Source organism: Strigops habroptila, chromosome 6, assembly GCF_004027225.2.
Source record: "Strigops habroptila isolate Jane chromosome 6, bStrHab1.2.pri, whole genome shotgun sequence".
Classification (NCBI taxonomy): Eukaryota; Metazoa; Chordata; class Aves; order Psittaciformes; family Psittacidae; genus Strigops; species Strigops habroptila.
Genome location: NC_044282.2, coordinates 43,581,440 through 43,602,475, shown reverse-complemented (window position 1 = coordinate 43,602,475; position 21,036 = coordinate 43,581,440). Strand labels below are relative to the sequence as shown.

General features: G+C 37.6%; 1 protein-coding gene across 1 annotated transcript in view; it reads right to left on the bottom strand.

Moving 5' to 3' along the window:
- Positions 1-7,065: 7,065 nt before the first annotated feature.
- Positions 7,066-21,036, bottom strand: part of TPO (thyroid peroxidase) — a 38,226-nt gene continuing 24,255 nt past the window's right edge. Inside the window, 6 exon segments of the mRNA XM_030489711.1 lie at positions 7,066-7,226; positions 10,209-10,379; positions 10,898-11,106; positions 14,842-15,079; positions 16,587-16,757; positions 17,275-17,533. Of these exon segments, the coding sequence (XP_030345571.1) occupies positions 7,066-7,226; positions 10,209-10,379; positions 10,898-11,106; positions 14,842-15,079; positions 16,587-16,757; positions 17,275-17,533 (1,209 nt within the window).

The following is a 21,036-nucleotide window of genomic DNA, read 5'->3' as shown; positions in this document are numbered from 1 at the left end:
TAATTTTTCTCATCCTATTTGTTATATCTATATCTTTTCTCGTATCTTCTGTCTGAAGTGTAAGGTCTCTAAAGAGTTAAATGAATGAGGAACTGGTGCATATTTATAAAACAATTGAGATAATAGGTTCTGCCTTGGACTCATACAAGTACTCAGGTAGAGGAACGAGAAAAAAACTCGTAGCCTAAGTAGACACTGATGCTCAGTAGTTTCCTTAGATTGGGCTAGTGACAAAGTTTGCTGCCTCGCTACCTTACTTTTTGGCAGCTAATGGGCTCTTCATCTTCTCTGAAGTTAGTTGGTCTTTGCGATTAACAGTTAAGGAAAATTCCTTAGTGGGAGTTGTCCTCTGATCAAACCAATGGAAGCTAAATTGTTTGGATTTTTTTCATATATACAATACAGACTGGTTAAACTGGCTATGGCAAAGATTTATGATCAGTTCTTAAGTTATAATATTAAAAAGCCATCAATAAAATTTAAACATTTAAAGAAAAAACCAAATAGATAAAGTATCTCAAAGATTAGGGCATGAGAGGAAATGCACTGAAGTAACAGTAAATACAATATCATCAGTGGACCAATTATTAACAACAGCTGAATAGACCTGAGTGGGAAGAAACCAAGGTATTTCCAGAGCAAGGTTTCCATAATATTGAGACTAATGGGCTTCAGAAAAAAAAGGAGAATTTACAAGTGAAGTAACTTCACTGCTTACTGAGTTGGACTTTATATCCTTAACACATAAAACAGGGACTGGGTATATATGAATATGTTGAAACAGACAGGTAATTGTTAGCACTGTGGAAAGCAGCATGGTAAAATAAAGGAGTTTCTTCCCAGTTTTAAATTATGTTTGCTGGGATAAGCAGTGTTGGAAGTAATATTAACCTGCTCACCAAAACTACAGAAATTCTGAGACTTCTTCAAGCTTACTTATACTGATCTTTCATTTTAAACCTATTCACTTCTTCATGTTAATTCATTTGGACTACATTGTGACATCTTTAATGACAGAATTAAACCTTTACCTCATTTACCAGATAAGAGCCCAATATTGTTCATTTTTTGCCCGCAGCATGAACAGGAGGAAGACTGAGGGCACTCACACAACAGGTTCTTATTCCTTTAATGCATAATGTATTCTTATTGTAGTGGCCCATTAAAGTTTCAGAAATTTAACCCATTGGATAGATTTTTTCATGGATTTATCTTATAAAGGAAAAAGTAAACTTGAAAATGTATTACTCATTAAATTAGATAGAAGTTTCCCATGAGCACTTTAGATAATCCTCATGCGGTAACGCATTAGGTTACTGGTTCAAAGTCTTTTTAATACAGCTTTCTCAAGTTTTTTATGTATATTTGTTATATTTTTAAAAGATACCTTCACTGTGGATCAACATGACTGTCATCTTCTCTTGGTTAGAGTATGCATAGATGGAAAGATGGGACTTCTTTATTTTCTTTCTTTACTTCTAACAATTACACAAACCATGGGCCAAAGTGGTAAGAGCTGATCAACTTTGATTTGAGGCAACTCAATGAATTCACTTCCTGAGCAAAGTTGCCCTATACAAGTTTCCATATAAGCCAAAAACATTATCCAACCTTAGAAACGAAAGCCATGAGCCTACTGACTAATTCCACCAATAAAAGTAGGATTGAAGGTTATACGGATTTGCAGTATTGAATAGTTAACATTACTAGAGCTCATCAGAATGTTAAGAGCACTTTAGTTTTGAAGATTGAAATGTTCACAATAATGTGAAGTGCTCTCATAATTTTAAATCACTCTTTACTGCAGATCCCCAAATTCGTATTGCTGCTAAATTTCAGCTGCTCATTTATTGTAATCAATATGTTGGTTTAGTAGTGTTGCATCACCTTTTTTACCAAGGCTCAAAACCTCATTCTAAATATACAGTGAAATCGGTTGGGCCTTATGAATGATGTCCTCAAAAATGCAAAAAGAACAGACCAACAAACCAACCTTGATAAAAACTTATTATATCAGCTGATGTAAAAATAAAAAAAATAAGAAATGTTGTTTTATGTAAATTTTTATTTTTATTTTTTTTAATATGGAAATTAAACAAACCAGAACACAGTTGACTGTTGGTAACATTCTCTTTTCACTTGTTAATACAAATATTTTTGGGAGCAACCTACTGTCAAGTAGCTAATTAACTACTTCTTTCCAAGTGGAAGCAGTATGAGAAATGACAGTGAGCTGTGCACATGAGCATGTTAAGAACCACAGCTTGCCATGTGAAAAACTGCTAGAAACCTGTTCCTTTTCTCCATACCTAATTACAGAATCAAAGAATCATGAAGGTTGGAAGGGACCTTTAGAGATCAACTAGTCAGGTTTAAGCAGGACCGGTTACAGATGATTGCCCAGGACCATATCCAGTCAGGTTTTGAGTATGTCCAAGAATGAAGACTCCACAACCTCTCTGGGAAACCTGTTCCAATGTTTGACCACCTTCACAGTAAAACACTTTTTGTTTGTTTGGGGTTTTTTAATGTTTTTTAGTTGGCGCTCCTTGACTTTTTTCCTGTCACTGGGCACTACTGAGAAGAGTCTGTCTGTATCTTAATTCCCTTTCAGCAGGCATTTATACACATTGGCAAGACCCTCCCCGAGCCTTCTGTTCTTCAGGCTGAACAGTCCCAGCTCTCTGAAGGTCTCCTCATAAAGAGAGAAGCTCTAGCCCCTTCATTGTTTTCACTGTTCTTCACTCAGCTCAAATTAGTAATTCCGTATCTTTCTTGTACTGGAGAACGCAGAATTGGACACAGCACTCACCAGTCTGCTGTGCCTCACCAGTGCTGGTCACCTCCTTGAGCTACTGGCCATGCTCTTCATAAATGCAGCCTAGGATACTTTTGGCCTTGTTAGGTGCAAGGGAGCATTGCTAGCTTTTATCCAACTTGGTGTCTACCAACAGATCTGTTTCTGACAAGCTGCTTTCCAGGTACTCATCCCCCAGCATTCATGGGTGCCTGGGGTTGTTCCTCCCCAGGTGCAAGACTTTGCACCTCCCTTGAACTTTATGAAGTTCCTGTCTGCTCAACTCTCCAGACTGTCGTTATCCTTCCAAATGGCAGCACTTCTGCCTCGTGTGTCAACCACTCCTCCCAGTTTTGTATCACATATGAACTACTGAGGATTTACTTTGCCCCATCCTCCGGGTCATTAACAAAGAATCTAAATAGAGTTGGCCTCAGCATCAGTGCTTGGGTACATCACCAGTGACTTGCCTCCAACTGGACTTTGTGCCACTCTGCCAACCCACTGGGCCCAGCTGCTCAGCCAGTTTTCAGTCCACCTACTCTCAGCTCCTCTGACAAAAACCTTACCAAAGTCTAGGTAGACCATATCCACTGCACTCTGCTCATCTACCAGGCTCAGAGAATGGTAATCTGTGGAACAAAGTCTAATCGGAGATCAGGAGCGAGCAGTGTACCCTGGGGATTAATAGTGAGGCCAGGCCTGTTTAACATTTTAACAATCTGGATGATGGGGCAGAGTCTGCAGATGACACAAAACTGGGAGGAGCGGCTGATATGCCAGAAGGGTCAACTTGCCATCCAGAGAGACCTCAGAAGGCTGAAGATATGGTCTGACAGGCACCTCATAAAGTTCAACAAGGGGAACTGCAAACTCCTGCATTAGGGGAGAAACAACCCCACGCGTCCATATATGCTAGCGGATGACTAGCTGGAAAGCAGCTTTGCAGAAAAGGACCTGTAAGTCCTTGTGGACACCAAGCTGAATATGAGCAAGCAATGCAACCTTGATGAAAAGACAGCTAATGATATCTTAGGCTTCATTAAGCAAAATATTGCCAACAGGTTGAGAGAGGTCATCCTTCCCCTCTACTGGTGAGGCATCATCTGGAGTCCTGAATCCAGTTCTGTGCTCCTCAGTGCAAGACAGATATGGACATACTGGAGCAAGTCCAATGAAGGGTCATGAAGATGGTAAAAGTCTAGAGCATCTCTCCTATCCGGTAAGGCTGAGAGAGCTAGGACTGGTTAGCCTTGAGAAGAGAAGATTCAGGGGCAACCTTATAAATGTGTTTAAATGCATGAAGGAAAGGTGCATAGAAGACGGAGCCAGGCACTTTTCAGTGGTGCCCTGTGGCAGGACAAGACATAATGGGAACAAACTGATATACAGGAGGTGTCATGTGAACATCAGGAAACATTTATTACTAGAGGTGGCTGAGCATTGGCTTTTGCCCAAAAAGGTTGTGGAATCCTCATCCTTGGACATATTCTAAACCTGTCTGGACATGGTTCTGGTCAACTGGCTTTAGATGGCCCTGCTTGAAGAGGGATCGGGCAAGATGACCTCCAGAGGTCCCTTCCAAACTCAACAATTCTGTGATTCTTCCATTTATAAGTATCAGGTCACACAGGACACCTTTCATAGGTGTCTTCTTGATCACCTGTGTCAGGAACCTGTCAATGCTTTCCAGAAATCTCCTAGATTACTTGTGCCTTGCTGTGTTGTCCTTCCAGGTTAAAGTGTGGCTAAAGTTTCCCATGAGGACCAGGGTCTGTGAATTTGAGGGTTCTTCCAGTTGTTTGAAGTAGGCCTTGTATACTTCTTGCTCCTGATAAATCCATAGCACATACATACAATCTACTACAGCAGCCATATTGCCCTGCCCACCGATCTTGACCTGTAACTTCTCCATTGACTCCTGACCCATCCCAAAGCAGAGCCCCACATATTCCTTCTGCTCTCTCACAAAAAGTGTAACATGCTCCACCCTGCCACTTTCCCAGCTGGTCTTTCAGCTGCGTGAGCTATCCCACCATGTTTCTGTGATCCCAGTGAGGTCACAAGCTTGTAACTGCACACAGACTTCTCATTCCTCCTCCTTTTTTCCTAGGAATGCATACCCAGGTTACAGTTCACATAATGAGAACACTGAAACTTGGGCTTAGCATTAATCCTTCAGTATGTATGCCTCAGACACCACTTTTTTAGAGGATTTCATCTTCAAACATTGCCTTTTACACATGGTACTTAGGTAGGCGCTCCTACTGAGTAGGTGAAGAAGTAATGACGTAAAGAATAGCTGCAATTGCATCCTTGAATCTAAGAAGGAGGATGATGTCTTTGAAAAGTTTGTCAATATAAATTCTAATTAATAGTAATGGCTGACACTTTGCAGTAGCTTAAAGAGTTGTTGGTCAATTTCAAATTGACCAACCAGTTTAAAATGCCATTATGACAGAGATACTGTAAAGCAAGTCTCAGTATTTCTGTAAAAGAATGCAAGGTAATCACTTGCCAAATTTTGACAGTCATTTGTCAATGGGCATTTCTTTCCATAGCTTTAAGCTGTAAGAGGAAGCAATGTGTGTTACATACCAGAAACTGTTATGACTGACTGTAGACATCCCAAAACCCAAACCTTAGCTTAGCATGCAAGGATGGGTCCATGGAGATGACAAACTTCTCTAGCCATTGAGGTCTAAAGGAGGGTGTTAAACTTTTACACCAGACATTCAGCTGTGACCTGGGTGGCTGTACCTGCACCCATTTTTTTGAGTTATCAGAAAGCCAATGAAGCTCTGAAAAGCACATTTGACTTGGTCTGGAGTAATGATCAGTTACAGCACTGACTGTAAGCATTTTCTGTTTTGTCCTTCGAAATATAAATTTGACCTTATATTTGGAGCTGCCTTACATTCATGCCAGTGCAGTGTCTTTATACAATCTGCCTTTGTAGTCATCAACAGCAGTGAACTAATCTCTTTAAGCTAACCTGAAGGCAGGTTTTTGTCTCTGGATTTAGAATGGTAAATAAAGGAAACCATGATTGAATGGGTGAAGGAATAAACTGTAAATAAAGATAAGAAACACTCACAAAGAAGGTGGGGTTTTATTTCTATTTTTGTGATATGTTAAAAGATGAAACTCTGAATGACTAGCACCATTTCTTTTTAGTCTTATTCCAGAAAGAGTTGCTCCTGACGATTTACGTTTGCATGCGCTATAGCAAGAGAGAGCTAGCTCCTTCTGGCAACATTCACTCTTGGGAAGGTACTTTTGATGGTGCACCTGCCTAAAGGGATGACAAGTGCAGCCATATTAGTGCAGTCTCCCACTGTCCTTCACTCTTGGGTCTTTGGTGATTTCACACGGACTCACCTAAGGCTTCATTTGACGGATGAGGTGTCATGTGAGCGATATGATCATGTGGTACTGAATCACAGCTGGAAAACTGACTGGACGTACATCGTATTAGTGAAGATGTCTGTCTGTTTACAAGATTAATATTTTCTTTTTTTTCTGGGGAACTGTCTTCCTGTGTTTTCTTTGTGCGATTAATAACAAAGGACAGTGTAATCCCACATGTCATAATCAAGGCATTTGAAACAGGAAACAAGAAATGTGCCATCAGTGAGATTCAGTCTACTCATGATTGCATGGCATGCAGCGCTCAATATGCAAGATTTCAGCACTCTAAACTGTCTATGCTTCCTTTGGGCACTTTGGCAAAGTAGATATCCATCCACTTGAGTTTGGATTACAGGTTTTCATGGAGCTTTTCACAGATCTATGCACTCTTTCCCAGAACAGGTATTGCTCAACATCAGTGGGCAGCTACACTCACACTCCCCACCTAAACCTTGAGACACAATACACCTTTCACACATGCTGAAACGCTGAAAAACAAGATGCATAGTTTATGCTAGCTCTAAAAGAGTTAACAGTTTTGGAATGTAGTAGGCGGAACTTAATTAAGAATTAGATGCTGAGTTTAGATACTAACTAGGAGAAACTGAGACAGATTTGACCCTCTCTTCATATGTACTATCAGGAAATACTTAGTGGTTTATATATAGTAGGAATGAAAAATGAAAAGCTTACTTCTGTGTCTGTATTATTTATTCAGTACCTTCATTTACTTTACAGAATCTGACTGTATCTTTATGCCCATGACTGTGTAGAGGTTTTTTACGATTATTAACAAATCTTCAACAAATGTCAATTTTATGATTTTTACAGCATTATAAAACAGAACAGAGAAAGTTTTAATGGACAGTAGGTTCACAAGCATTACCAGTGCATGTTCTTCCATCTTCTGCCAGCTTGTAAGGATCAGTACGGAGACATTTATAGCTGCCTTTAGTGTTAACGCATTTAGCAGAAGGAGAGCATGGTGGGTTAATCTTATTTTCACATTCATTGATGTCTGCAAAATGGATACACAGGGATCAATAGTCATTACAAATTACAGAGAGGGATTACTACCTTATCATACACACCTTCTACAGAAATGAAATGTATTGTATACTTTCAATGACACAGAGATACTGACAAAGAACCTTATTGTTACTGTTAAAAGTACAAACTGAGGGGTTGTTTGAGGGGCGTAGGGTTTGTCTGGGGGTTTTCTGGGGAAGGGTTTTTTTTCTGCAATTGGCAGAATTTTCAAAAATGCAAACTGTAAGCTTGAGAACACTTTTTGTATGCGTTTATGTCCTAAGACTTTGAGTTCCTCTATAAGCTTTCCCCATACTGTGCTATATTGAGATATTGAAAATAATAACACTGACATAGCTTTATATATTTCTGGGAATGATTTTGAGGACCAACGATTAAGATTAGCTTTGGTTACAAAATTTATAACACTAATCTGTGATATCACTGAAAAGACAGTTGTTTCTGAATGCTGTACGAGTTCTGTGAAATGACAACATCCTGGCAGAATATTGAGAAGATGAACAATTATGCATTGGAAAATGTACATAAACATATTGTTCCTGAGGCCATTCAAAACCTTTCACTCGCACATTCTGATTATGTGATGAAATGGGAGACAGTGTGAAGTGTAGGAGAGAAAGTACTCAGTGAAGGAAAAAACTCTTTCCTATATTTCTGCATCTTTCTTCTTTCTGTGTATTACTTATTTGCAGGACTGGATTCAGTTGCTTAAAGATAAGCATGCAGTGCTGTTTTAGATAGTTTCCCATTGGTTCTATACAATCTTTTGCAGCTTGTTTAATGTCTCTGACCCATGGTCCTGCAAGCACTGCAAGCCCATTTGTGGGCAACAAGCTCAGCCTTCAGTGTCCTCTGATTTTGGTTATAATCCTTTCCTTCCCTACCACAGTGTTTGATCTACCACTTCAGGCTAAGTAGCTCTTTTTCATCAGTATTAGAAACTGACCTTGTAGGAATGATTTCCTGACTTAGTTTAGCATTGTCACTCAGACCACTTAGGGAATTCTATCATTGGAAATAGGATTAGCCTGATCCTCTCTTAAATTTTAATACAAAACAGTAGTTGTGTCCAAAGCTAGCCATCAACTGAGACAGTCAAAAGACTGCCTTATTCAAGGAATAATCTTAAACTTCAGAATACTTAAAAAACACTAACTCTAATAATACCTCTCTGAAGCAAGAAAAGAAGTTGTTCTGGATGAAGATTCCTGAATAAGTATTACTCCTTTCAAGACTAAATTTTGGGTTAATTCCCACTGACTTCATGATCATCTGGGAAGGAAAACCTGCACAGGCTCTGCCTGCACTGTAATTCAAATATGCTATTTCAGCTTTTGTATATCCGTAGTCATGCTGTTAAGTAGCTAACTTTTTTCCATCACTAAATAGTGCATGTCAGATCTTATCAGTTTACCCTATGACTCAAAGAGAGCAGTGCTTGATTAAAGCAAAATAAAGTTATCTATCAAGAGTAAGATAACAATATAAAAAAGGTAGCATAGTCTAGCTCTGAATGACTTCCTGAATCAATAGAAATTATTTCTTTCAAAGCCAAAGTTAGTAAGCAGAAACTAGCAGCTCTCAGATTCCTATGTTTTTGTCAGCAGACCACTCTGTCTTTTCCAGAGCAGCATATAATTTTGACACCATCTGCAAAAATGCTAAGCTCTATTCTCCTCATTATACTGCTTGATTTATTCTTAATTTGCTAAACATTTAAAAGAATGGGAACACATTGCACAGACATGCATGGAACAAAGTGCTTTCTACTGTAAAACTCAAGTAGCATCTGCATAAGTTGGTTTTGATGGTTTTCTTTTAATAAAGGCATTGCTTATTTAATATATGCAGCAGCTTGTTTTCCTATAGCAGATATACAGTCTTTTGTTTACATTACTGAACATAGTAAAAGAAACTAGGACAAGGAATGATTCATTTGTCTAACTTATTTATTCAGTTTTCTGCCAGAGCATTAATCTATTGAAAAGATTTTATTATAATTCATTTAACAGCTTTATTTCTTTATATGGTATTTATGTGGGTGGAATTCAGTGCATAAATAGGATTTGGATAAAGGAAAGAGCTGCAAATTTCATTTGATTTTTTCCATACCAGGTATACAATTAGAATGAATAGCTTTCTTTTCTGCTGTCACAGAAATACCGATAAGCAGACTATTGCGGATCAGCTGGAGCCCTTGCATTCAAATTAATTTACCACCATCCATAATATATTCCTAAATATGGCCTTCTCAGGTTTCATGTTCGCTTATGTTCTTATAAAGCTGAGCAGTACGAGTGTGTGTATATATGTATATATAAGTGCATATATACACACACCATTATAAACACACACATTTAAAAATGTGAACAGAGAGAATTCATCCATCATAGCTGTGGAGAGCGAAGGCCTTGTAACATATTTACAATATTCTCTTTCTTCTTGTCACTTTCTATTCAACAGTAAAAATAAGACAAAAGGAAGAGAGAAAAGAATAATTAATATAACAGAAGGGCATTCCCTCAAAAATTTGCATGAAAGTTGAAAGGCTGTATATTTTTACTGATTTTCATCTGCTCTGTCCAGGATGACCACTGTTTGTCTTGCTTTTATATTGCATGTAGGTGGAAGCAATATCTACTTTTGATTTATTACCTTTTTTTCCAACTGGTTGTTGATAGACTCAATTTTTCTTGATTAGGTAATTTTTAGTGACATTTTCCTATCATCATCAACCTGATTGCTGAATCAGGATGGGTAGAGATTGAGATAGCAATTCTGGAGCAAGGGGAGTTTCAAATTATCATGCTATTGTACCTATAAAACCTGAAGGTTGGCTACAAGAGGGAGGGAGTTGACTACAAGGAGGAAGCTCACTTCTGATGAGCTGTGCTGGACTTTAGCTTTTAGAAAATTCAAAACCAACCAAAAAAAAAAAAAAAATAGATACCTATACAAACAGGAGCCTCAAAGTTCCATCCTTTACTTGTGCAGGTTAATTGCTCTTCTCCTTGTAATTGAAATCCATATTGACATGAATAAGTCACTGTAGATTTTCCAGTTTCTGAACAGTATACAAAATCACCATTTTCTACACTCTTTGGTGTTCCACATGTTTCCTCTACAAATAAAACGACTGTATTACAAACTTTAAGATAATTACCACCTTATCCTCGCAAACAGACATTGGACATTATTCTTCATTACTGCTACAAATAAATTTCAGTGAAATTACTTGTATGTTTTAAGGTGATCAAGAATGCAATTGTTCATTTCTGGACAATAGTTTATAACGAATACCCCAAGTTTGGCTTATAAGCTTTGCAAAATTAACATTATCTTCTAACATCATGTTCTGCATAGTTCTTAGTTAACATTTTCTTTCATGTAAGAACTTCTGCCTCAGTTGCCATAATGTCTGAATATCTCACAATCCATTCATGTTATCAGAATGAAGTTGAAAAACACTATTACAGAGGAAGCTGAGAAAGGAGGAGAGAAAGACCTAGATCTCATTTTAAAGTGGTAGAAATACTAAAGATCTGCATCAAACCAGTGATTCAAGACCTGCCAAAACCAAGGTCAGTTGTCTAACTACTCTCCTCTCCCATCAAAAAAGATTGGCAATTACCGTACTACCTTCCTGATAAAATTCTTTCCAAGCTTCTAAATTCATCCCAGGTATATTGACACAATGCTTAAAATCCTGTGGAAACTTTCCAAGTTGAAAGGCATCTGCTGGCACTTCAGAAATTCCTGTATTATCACAAATCACGCGGGACAATGAGTGTTTCTTGAGTTCATGCTTTTGAGCTTCTGTGAAAACATTATCATTTTCCCACCAAAATCTAGAAGAAACATTTTGAAAATATCAAATTCAAAGAGTTGATTATTCTTGCTTTCATAGTACCCTCCGTAAAAGACCAAAAAGAATATAGCAAATGTAGGTGGATACAATAGTAACAGTAAACACCATGATTTGCAGACTTAAATACCCATCTTGAAAGTCACTAAAAGGCTAGTATGAGTCTGACCTATTAGTCAACTCAGATGGTGTGTTAAAGTCAGCTGGTTAAAACTATTAATCACTCACATTTGCAAAATTATTTTTCATTGATGATACAGGGCCACAAAAGTTACAATCCTGAGAGAAACACTTGGAACTGGGTGCTTAATCTTATGCACACCAGCATTCAGTGTGCAATGATCAATTGTTTTAAGCATAAATCACAGGGGAATTACAGGAGTAGCTGTCATAGATTTCCCTATACCATAGTTTTTGAATTCTGCTTGCCATTACTGAATGGTTCTTATGAAAACAGGTATTGCTGAATACTCCTCTGTTTAATATGGAGTTCTTAATTTGCTAAGAAAGCTTTAGATCTGCAGATTCATTATAGCAGAAAATTGTAAGACAGTAATTGTGCTTTTGATCATACAAAAAGGTAAGCTAAGAGGACTGGCTGGAACAGAAAGGAGGTACTTTTTCCTTTTTGCCAGATCGGGAGTGCAGCACCAGATCAGAAGAATTAGTTGGTGCTACCAAGGTGTAGCTGTTATATTATGTATAATATATGTGTGCACACACAAATACATATATGTTTAAAGATAAAAGGAAAGGGAAAGAAAACACTGGGGGATAAAAAAAGAGAAGATAAACAGTATCATGACATGTCATGAATGGCAAAATAGTATTTCTGGAGAATTTGACGGCATATATGCATTAGTACATTAAACAGTGTTAAGCACTGCTAAAATGCTAAGATAGTTCTCTGTGGTACTCAGGCCAATTAGGATTTTCCCAAATGCTAGGCAGGATTTATGGTAATATGTCCTAGGACTATTAGCAGTAGACTATGGATGTGTTCACATTGTACAAATTGACCGCAGGTTTAACACAGGACTCAGCAGTCCATAACAATGGGGCAATATGGCTGGAGTTTCTAGAAAAGCCTGTGGGTTTTGTGTTTACATTTTTATGATCAGAAGCAAACAGCAGTTTTGACTGTGGACTCTGTGTAAACCTGGCATGTGTGAAGTGTGTTAGGTTTTTTATGAACCATCTGATACTGTTCTATGCAAATGGGAAGTCTGACAGTCATGTTTGTGTTCTGGGCAATATGAGGGCTGCTGTTGCGTCCTGGAGGGGCTTTTCAGGGCAAAATGGACCCTGCTGCCCAGAGGAGTGTACCAGTTAAGACAAGTGCATGTGGAATTTTGGAAAACTGTAGGCAAATGGTTACCTACAGCAGGACAATCTGGGGAGAAACCTGTCCCACTTTGCCTATACTGGAGGGAGAGGAAATCTAGAGAACCAGGGATGGAGTGAATGTCCCACACCTTGACAGCACTTTGACAAGAAATACAGGAGAGATGGAGGGGCTGAAGAGAGGAAAGAAGGAAAGATGTCTTCCTGCTACCCCTCACGTGCACATGGTCCCCAGACTTCTCAGAGCATCCTGAAACCTCGCTGGCTGCTCCCAGACCTTTTCCCATAACCAAAGCCATCAAAGACTTGGCTCCACTCAGCTCTCCTACACCCGTCATTTCCCCTTTCGTGTACATCAAAACCTATTCTAATTCTACTTTTATCACAAAATTCAGTTTTGTGTACACTGCTGAGAAGTATTGAGCAGAAAATTATTTTTAATCTACCCATCAGATAGGTCTTTACTTTAGCAAAGGTTGTTCTAATTGATTTGTATCAGGTGAATTTTACAGTGCTAGAGTAAAAAAATAAAAGTGAAAAAAAAAGAGACGCAAGCCTCCCTATTCTAGAGTGACAAAGCCAGCTCCAGGATTTTTGCCCAACTGTTGCAAATCCTGAGGTCACAAAAAGATTCAGAGTAGAAAGAGATGGAAAAAGAAAATCAAGACTGATGGAACAGAAACAATTTGTTCCAGGTGATTTGCCTGAGGTTAAGACAGTGCCTGAGTTTAGTACATTGGAAAAAGAAATCCCTTCATGTTCTGTCAGATTACTGACAAAAGATTTTAAGTCTATCAGAATGGAGTTCAGTCAGTCAAAAAATCCACTTAGTCCTGATTTCTGGACTTAAACAAGTACATTAGAAGGGATGTTTTGAAATCTCTACTTCCTGACATGTCAATTAATGTATCTAGTAAGCATGTAGAGCTACTTGCGCAGATGTAGATAATACTCTATCAGACAAGGCACTGCAATGAATGCCAGACTTTTCCATTCTTGAACTTTTTGTGTGACAACTATAACATGTTGTTCCACATTTCTAACTTCTCTTGGTTCCTTTAATATTAATGACAGAATACCACTTTACATTTAAGTTAGCTGACACAATATTTGTGGCAGAAACTTGGGGAATTATTTTATGACTAGATTTCTCTTTTTCTCAATTTGGAGTTAATATATTGAATTATACTTGTTTAATTAATGCTAGTTGTATTATAAGACACTGAATAATAAGTAGTGTCATAAGGCACAGAATAATGGAAGTAAGGCTTGGAAGGACCTTGATAGATTATCCTTCCCCAGATAGGGTCAACTATGCCTGTACGATTCAGAGGACTTTCAACAGCATTCTTAACACAGCTGAGTGGAATGTTTATCTATACAGTTTATGCTAATAAGATACCACCTTTACGATTAACATTGCTTTTTCCTGTGAGCTAATTAATTAACATTTTTTAAAGTTCAGATTTAAATTCTGCCTTGGATGCTTATTTACATAATGGTTTCTTTCCACAACAGTGACTTATGAGAGGAGCTTAAAGGTGAGCATGAGGACCAGATATACTTAAAACACCACTGGTAGCATGGCGTGAGCAGTTTAAAATTAGTCTTCTCATGAGATTCAAAATCACTGCACAAGTACATGCTGGAAATAAAAAAAGGTTGGTTTTATAATTGCTTCAGGAGCAGAAGCAAGATATAAACTGCATCTTGCACCCCTTTGTGACCTGAAGCTGCACTTCTGCCTTTCTGGCGTGGAGGGCTGTACTGGCACAAGATCCTGGTGGTGGTAAGTGCAGGGTTAGGTGAAGGGACATTCTATGCGGTGTCTAATGATGCAATTCTGGGAGCACTCTGCAGTTCCTGTTCACACAAGACCAGGTACATGGTGTTTTTATTATTCCCTCTAGGATGCCTGAATTACAGGTTTTTGCCCATCCCTTCTGACTTTGCTCTGGCTGCCATGGAAAATGACGAGGTTCTTCCAATTCCTGAGTCCAGTGCAGCCCTCAGGGACTGGATAGTTAAAGCCTGCACAGTAGTACATCCATCCACACAGAAATTCGCTGCCCCTGCTACACTTAATTGTGGGTGGCAACTTGCATTTCCGCTAGGAGTGCAAATTTGGACTCCTCAACACCATAGAAACAATCCCCATGTTATCTGCAATTGAGACTACATACAGACCAAGAAGAATATCAAAAGTTCACCCAACAAAACTGCAGGAGCTAAGATAAAAATGTGGAAGTGGCAGGGAATAATTTGTTTAAAGCATATTTTGTCTTATGTACTAGAAAGCATCCTCAAATATCTGTAAAATCTCCATTGCTTCTGCTTTTTTACACAAGTGCTTCAACAGCATGAATAAACTCACCGGTCACCATCCCTTAGTGCTTTCATTTGCTTTCCAATTATACACGCAAACAGGGGACCAGTTCTAGCACCTGGAAGAAAGTCTTCTACAAGTCCACCAAGCCAAACATCAATATTGCTAGGATTGTGGTACAATTCCATGATTTTTTCAGTGATATTGTGATTGGTTATTACTGTATTCAGGTCAGTGTGAGTTTCCAGTTTTGGTAAGCCACAGAATTCTCGCCAGTCATTATAACCTGTAAATATTTTGTGAAAAAGATTAGACTTGACTGTTAGGCATGATATATGAAATTAATAAATTTATAAGCACTGGATTCTGACAACCCTAATCATACTCATAGACAGTTATGTCTAAAAATAGGCCAATTATTATTGGTTAAATTGATCAGGAAAATGATGGCAGGATCTGAAACTAGAGAATGAATTTCTGCATCATTCTCATGAAGGTAAACAAAAGCTTAAAACAATTCTCCTGTATTTACGTAATGAAAACATGATAACAGATAACAGGAGCCTGCACTATGCCTTGAGATTTCCAGGGTAGGAATACAGGAGCTAGATGAGAGTGGGCAGGAAGTAACCTGAATGATGTTTGTAACTAAAGCACTCTGCTAAGCAGTGTCACATTCCAGGGTACATGTCCAGCTGTCTGGAAAATAAATTTCTTTTACTTGCTTTTACATCATGGGAATTAAACTCCCCAACATCTCAACAAAACTTTAACTTCTGCTCTGGGATATTAAGCTTCCATTTCTACCTTTGGATAGCCGAGAATTTTAAACTCCAAGGCAGAGTCAGACTTCATTTCTACTGCCCAGGGCCAACAACTTGTGTATTCCTAGCTGTGGAGTCATACAGGAGAAATGGAGAGGGTTGTCACCCAGAGACATAACGCCGTTTGACAATCAGCCAGTCCTATCTTCATGACTAGCACGTCGGGCTCAAAGCACAGAAGAGCAGGCCATGTTTGTTTCTTAATCATACGTAAAAGTGATTTGCTCAGGCAGCAGAGCAGGACACCTCTAAAAATAAAAAGGCCCTGATTGCCATGCTGTGGATTGCTTCTTCTGTTCTCAGAAGCACACAGAACTGGCAACCTACTGTATTTTTTTAAGAGCTGATGCAGTCAAATAGAACTAAACACCAGCAGTCTTCTTCTAAGCTAGTACACCCATGGCTTGATGGGCTAATGCTCCTTGACTGTTAGCCCAATCATATCCTGGGCTGATTGGACTAAATAATTTAGTGCAAAACCCAGGAACGAATATGTACTATTACTTAAAATGAGTTGTACACCTAACTAAGCCATCTACACCACACCTGGAGACATCTCAACACCTCCTATGGTTGGTAGAGCCAATGAGGTTGTGTCTAAGTTGACCTGTCCCAAAGGCTGGGGGCAGCCTGCCAATGGCAAGTAGCTGTTGCAGGCAGAAATCCCACTCCTCTGGAGCTGGTTCCAGCAAGAACAAGCCTCAGGTACCTACAGTGAGCACACCCAGATCCACTCACTAGTACTGTCCTTCTAGATTCCAGACTTAACAGATTATTTTAATTTCAAATGCTGTGGAAAATTTTTCTTCCATAAAAGTTAAAAATATTATCAACTTACATTTAGAAAGAGACTGAAGTTACTTTTCTGATTACCAAAGCTATTATTTAAAAGCTTAGGATTACATCCCAAATATAAACAGTTATAATTCAGTTACCAGTTGGAAGAAAATTCAAGAAAAATCAATAGACCTGGGAGTCCATGATCACGGCCACGCTGTAAATTTAGTGATGATAAATCGAGTGAACCATTATTAGACAACACAAACAGTTTTTCTGTTAACTCCTCATTCAGCAGTTGATCTTGCACCTGAAGTTTTGCTGAATGTGCTAGCAGACCTCTTAGTAAAGGATCCAAGCCTCCTTTAAACACAAAAGTAATATAACATTACAGCATATATATAAACCATTATAACTTTCTTAACACACGTGAATGCATGTATGTTTCCATGGTTTTTAAAGATTGGTCACATAGCCTTTACATTCAAACACATGCAAAAATCTCTTTCAGTTTGAAACAGAAGTAATAGTGTTATGAAAAGGCTTCATTTTTTTCTTCATGTGTAAGAAAATTTGCAATCTGATAACACAATAATCCACAAAAAAAAAAAAAGATATTAAATATCTTCATCATCAATCACCAGTCTATTGTCATTCTGCCAGACTGGTTTAATCTGGAGAGTAACTGTTTTCTGATTCAGACAACTATTTAACTCAGAGTGATAATTCCAGTTCATGTTAGTACTCTGGAACCCATTCGACAACTTCAATCAATGATGGAATTAAATACATATTCCTATTCCTAATTCAAGATAAGTAACTTTGAAAAAAGTTACAATATTCTGGGAAAAAACCCCAAACATTTTAAATAAAACCATACCTTCTTTAATGAGCCTCCAAGGACTAAAGAAAACTTCATGCAAATGAAGATTCGGGAGTTCTGGATCATCTAAATACTGTTCATTCAATCTTCTTACTATTGGTTGGATTGTTGCATGACCAAAACGAAAGGCAGCTGTTGAAAATACATTGGAAACTGTAGGATTCAATGTGGGATCATAACCTGCATAAGGGCCAATATACAGATTAAAAGCATCTGGACCAATGATTTTGGGAATGTAATCTCTTAAAGTAATAATCTGAAAGACAAGAAAAAGAAACATTTATCATTCAGTATTTTTATAGATGAATAGTAATGATTCCTGGGTGCTAAGTGCCTTTTTCTTCACTCATCTATGCACAAGCATTTGGCATGACTAAGAGCACTATTAGCTGGTAAACAATATTGGTCTTATTTTTGCAATAAGGAGACAAATGACAGAAGAGAATCAGTGGCACAGCTCAGTATAGTGCAGCAATCAGGCCCCTGTTAGCTCTTAGCATAAATGCTAGACCAAAGCCTCCTGAGCAGAGATTACAAATGTTGCTATTTAGAATACATGGGGGTAATCCAGCTCACAGGAAGTGTGCTGAGATTTAAAGCTTTGATTGAGATGATGTAAATTATAATGCCCTTTAAAATGGCAAAGAAAGCATGAATTACTATAAAGTCTTTCAAAAATGGTTGTATATATGAACAGATTTGATTTTAAGATATATATAGTTATGACTCAAATCCTCTCTGCTAGACATTTGAAATGACCAGGCTTTAAAATTCTGGTGCCCAGAATCCCTTGATAGACATTTTACTCTAAACTCAAGCCAATTTATAGATTCCTAAAAAACACACTTCAAAAATGAAAATGCTGATAAACTCCTTCTGTCAAATGATTTTATAAGGTAACATTATTACAGTTACATGAAAAAATCATGTGAGTAATCATGGGGACAAAAAAAAGAAAGGGAAAAACGATCTAATGTACCAAATAAAAGGAAAGTACATTATAGATTAAAGATCATGCTGAACTCAATAAAGTGTAATGGGATGAATATGAAACATAATGAACTCAATAAAATATCTTATAGATTCGATATAGTATGCAATAAAATATACAGAAAAATGTACTTTGAGCTTGATATAGTGCATATTGAAAAGCTAGCTGGCATAAAATGACCTTATGAAAGACTTATATCTTTATTTTAGGCATGGCACAGAGACAAGCAAACCTCTCCAGAATTTGCTTACTTTTTCAGAAGGCAGAGGTAACAACCTCTCTATGTTTTCAGGTTAGGTCATGAAGTGAACAAAATATTTGAAAGACAATAGATTAGAATTCTTTTTACAGCTTCTTTTATACAGCATATGAAGAAAATAATTGCTAGAAATTCATTGAGAAGCTCATAACTGTCATTTGAGAAGTTAACATTTTGCTACATTCACAAAGGTTTTGCAAGATGAGAGTTCTTTCTGATATTAGATTTAGAGTTAGTTTTTACGAGCAAAGACTGTAAATAGAATAGATTAGCCACAGACAGAAACATCCTGATATGACTGTAATTTTTTGATTCATTGTAAATAAAAACCCAAGCTAAGCTGCTCATAAAGGCCAGATTCACTGAAGGAAAAGGCAATTCGGATTTTTCATTTCATCCAGAGGCAAGATCTTCATTTCTTCTTTCCTTGGAGGGGGAAAAGAGGTTGCCATTTCCAGACATGGAAATCAAAAGGCTAAGGGTCTAAAGGGTCTAAAGGAGTCTTATGCCTGCCTCAGATTAGGAGAGGCATCTATTTGGTGGAATCTTCCACTGGCTAAATAAGGCTCCATCAGGTAAAGGTAATTTTTAAACAATACAGACTAAGATGTTACTGATACAGCAGAAGATGATACTGCCAGAAATAATCTTGAGTCTGATGGAGAACCACATCTAAAGAAGAATCCACTAGTTTTGTAGTCTGTAGTCTCTGAATGCACCTTGCCTGAATTTGTCTGCGTGAAGTCCAGGAAAGCCTTGCTAAAAGTTCTAACTGACCCAAATAGAAGTTTTAAAAAGTGTAAACAGATGACAAACATCAAAATTCTTTGTGTTAAAATTCTTTTGCATGCACTCCTTGCTTTGAGAGAATGATTTGAAAGGTATATTTCCTTTCCTATTCCAATACAGCGTTCCTTCAAAAACTGAGATTCACCTGTGGAAAAAAAGGAACATGCTTGCCTAAAAATATGTAATAAAATCAGAGCCAGAAAGACAGTATATGGAAAAGAAATTGAAAACAAGTACAATGAACTGCTCTACCATTTTTTTCTTACTTTGAATCTAATTATGAATATTAACTTTGAGGTGTTTGCAGCAGCATAATGGATTTATGTGTATATAATGGGTCTGAACCTGCAAGGTTCTGGGTGGACTCAATTCCTGGTGGTATTTAAGAGATTGTTTGTAATCCAACATATTTTAGCATATGTTCAGCACCCAGTAGCATCAACTCCAGCTTCTGTAGAAGCCTCATGAAGAAATTAATTTTAATCAATAATGTCAATATTTCTACTGTCTCCTGGCAGTAATTGTTTCAATGGTATAATTCCATTAAAATGATGATAAATGGATGCTGTCTTTTAAATGGAAGCCGATATGCTCAATGTTTAAATTACTTATTACTTATATGACCAGATAGTAACGCGATTAAGATTTAAATGATGTACAGTCAGTCACATCAGACAAAATAAAATTCTGATTTCCTAGTAATTAATCCAATTACTTGCTAAATAGCCACACAGGAACAGAATCTGAGTGATTACCAAGACTGCCAAAAAAGGTTCTATACAGATTTTAGATCATATAAATCACCTGTACACTGTTTATGGGAAAGTAATTGAATCTTGACCTGCAAACACTGTAATACTCTAAGTTAAACAGGCTGTTAGCTTGAAGTGCAACATCCCTCTCATTCAGAAGGCAGAATTACAGGTAGGGTTCCCAAGTGTCCCTATGAACTCAGCAAGCACCCTGGCTGGGTTTGCCTCCAGGCTGGGCCTCCTCCAGCAGAAGTCAGCCATACATTAGATATTTGGAAATAGGTTACATAATTTCAGAATATTTTTGAGAATTTCTTGTTCATGTTATAAGTTATTTCAAATTTGGTGCAAAAAATCCAGAAATTCATATCACTTTTCATAAGGTTCAGCAGTCTCAGCTTGTCAAAACACCTCCAGTATTTTCCAAAGTGTGAATGGAGCACAATGGGTGGAAAAAGGAAAACTAAAACAAGACTGGAAGAGACAATATAAAAATACACGAAATGGCATAAAAGTGACCAAAAGTGAAACTTGTTTTTGCCATTGGCCAGAGAAAGGAATAGTATCTCACTTCCATGCAGAGGAATAGTATCTTGCTGAGGTAGTGAAGAACCAATTAAATGAAGCTCCTCCACTTGGGAAAGATCACAGAAATAATAGAGAACAACAAAACATAACAATGATATTTAATTCATTAAAGAGCTACGCACAGTTGGTTTGAAGTTCTCACTGTAAATATTTAAGGTTTTACAGATTATGTTGAAGTCCTAAACTTTATGTAAAGGGTGATTATATAAGAACTCTAATAAAAAAGGAACACGTTATAGTTCCATTAGTAGACTGAACTACTCTACAATGTGTTACATCTACAATGTGGTACTCTATAAACATGATGTTTGTGACATCTATAGTTTATCTATTTATCCTTTATAATTTCATAGAGTTTAAGCTATAAGGAATTATCTAAT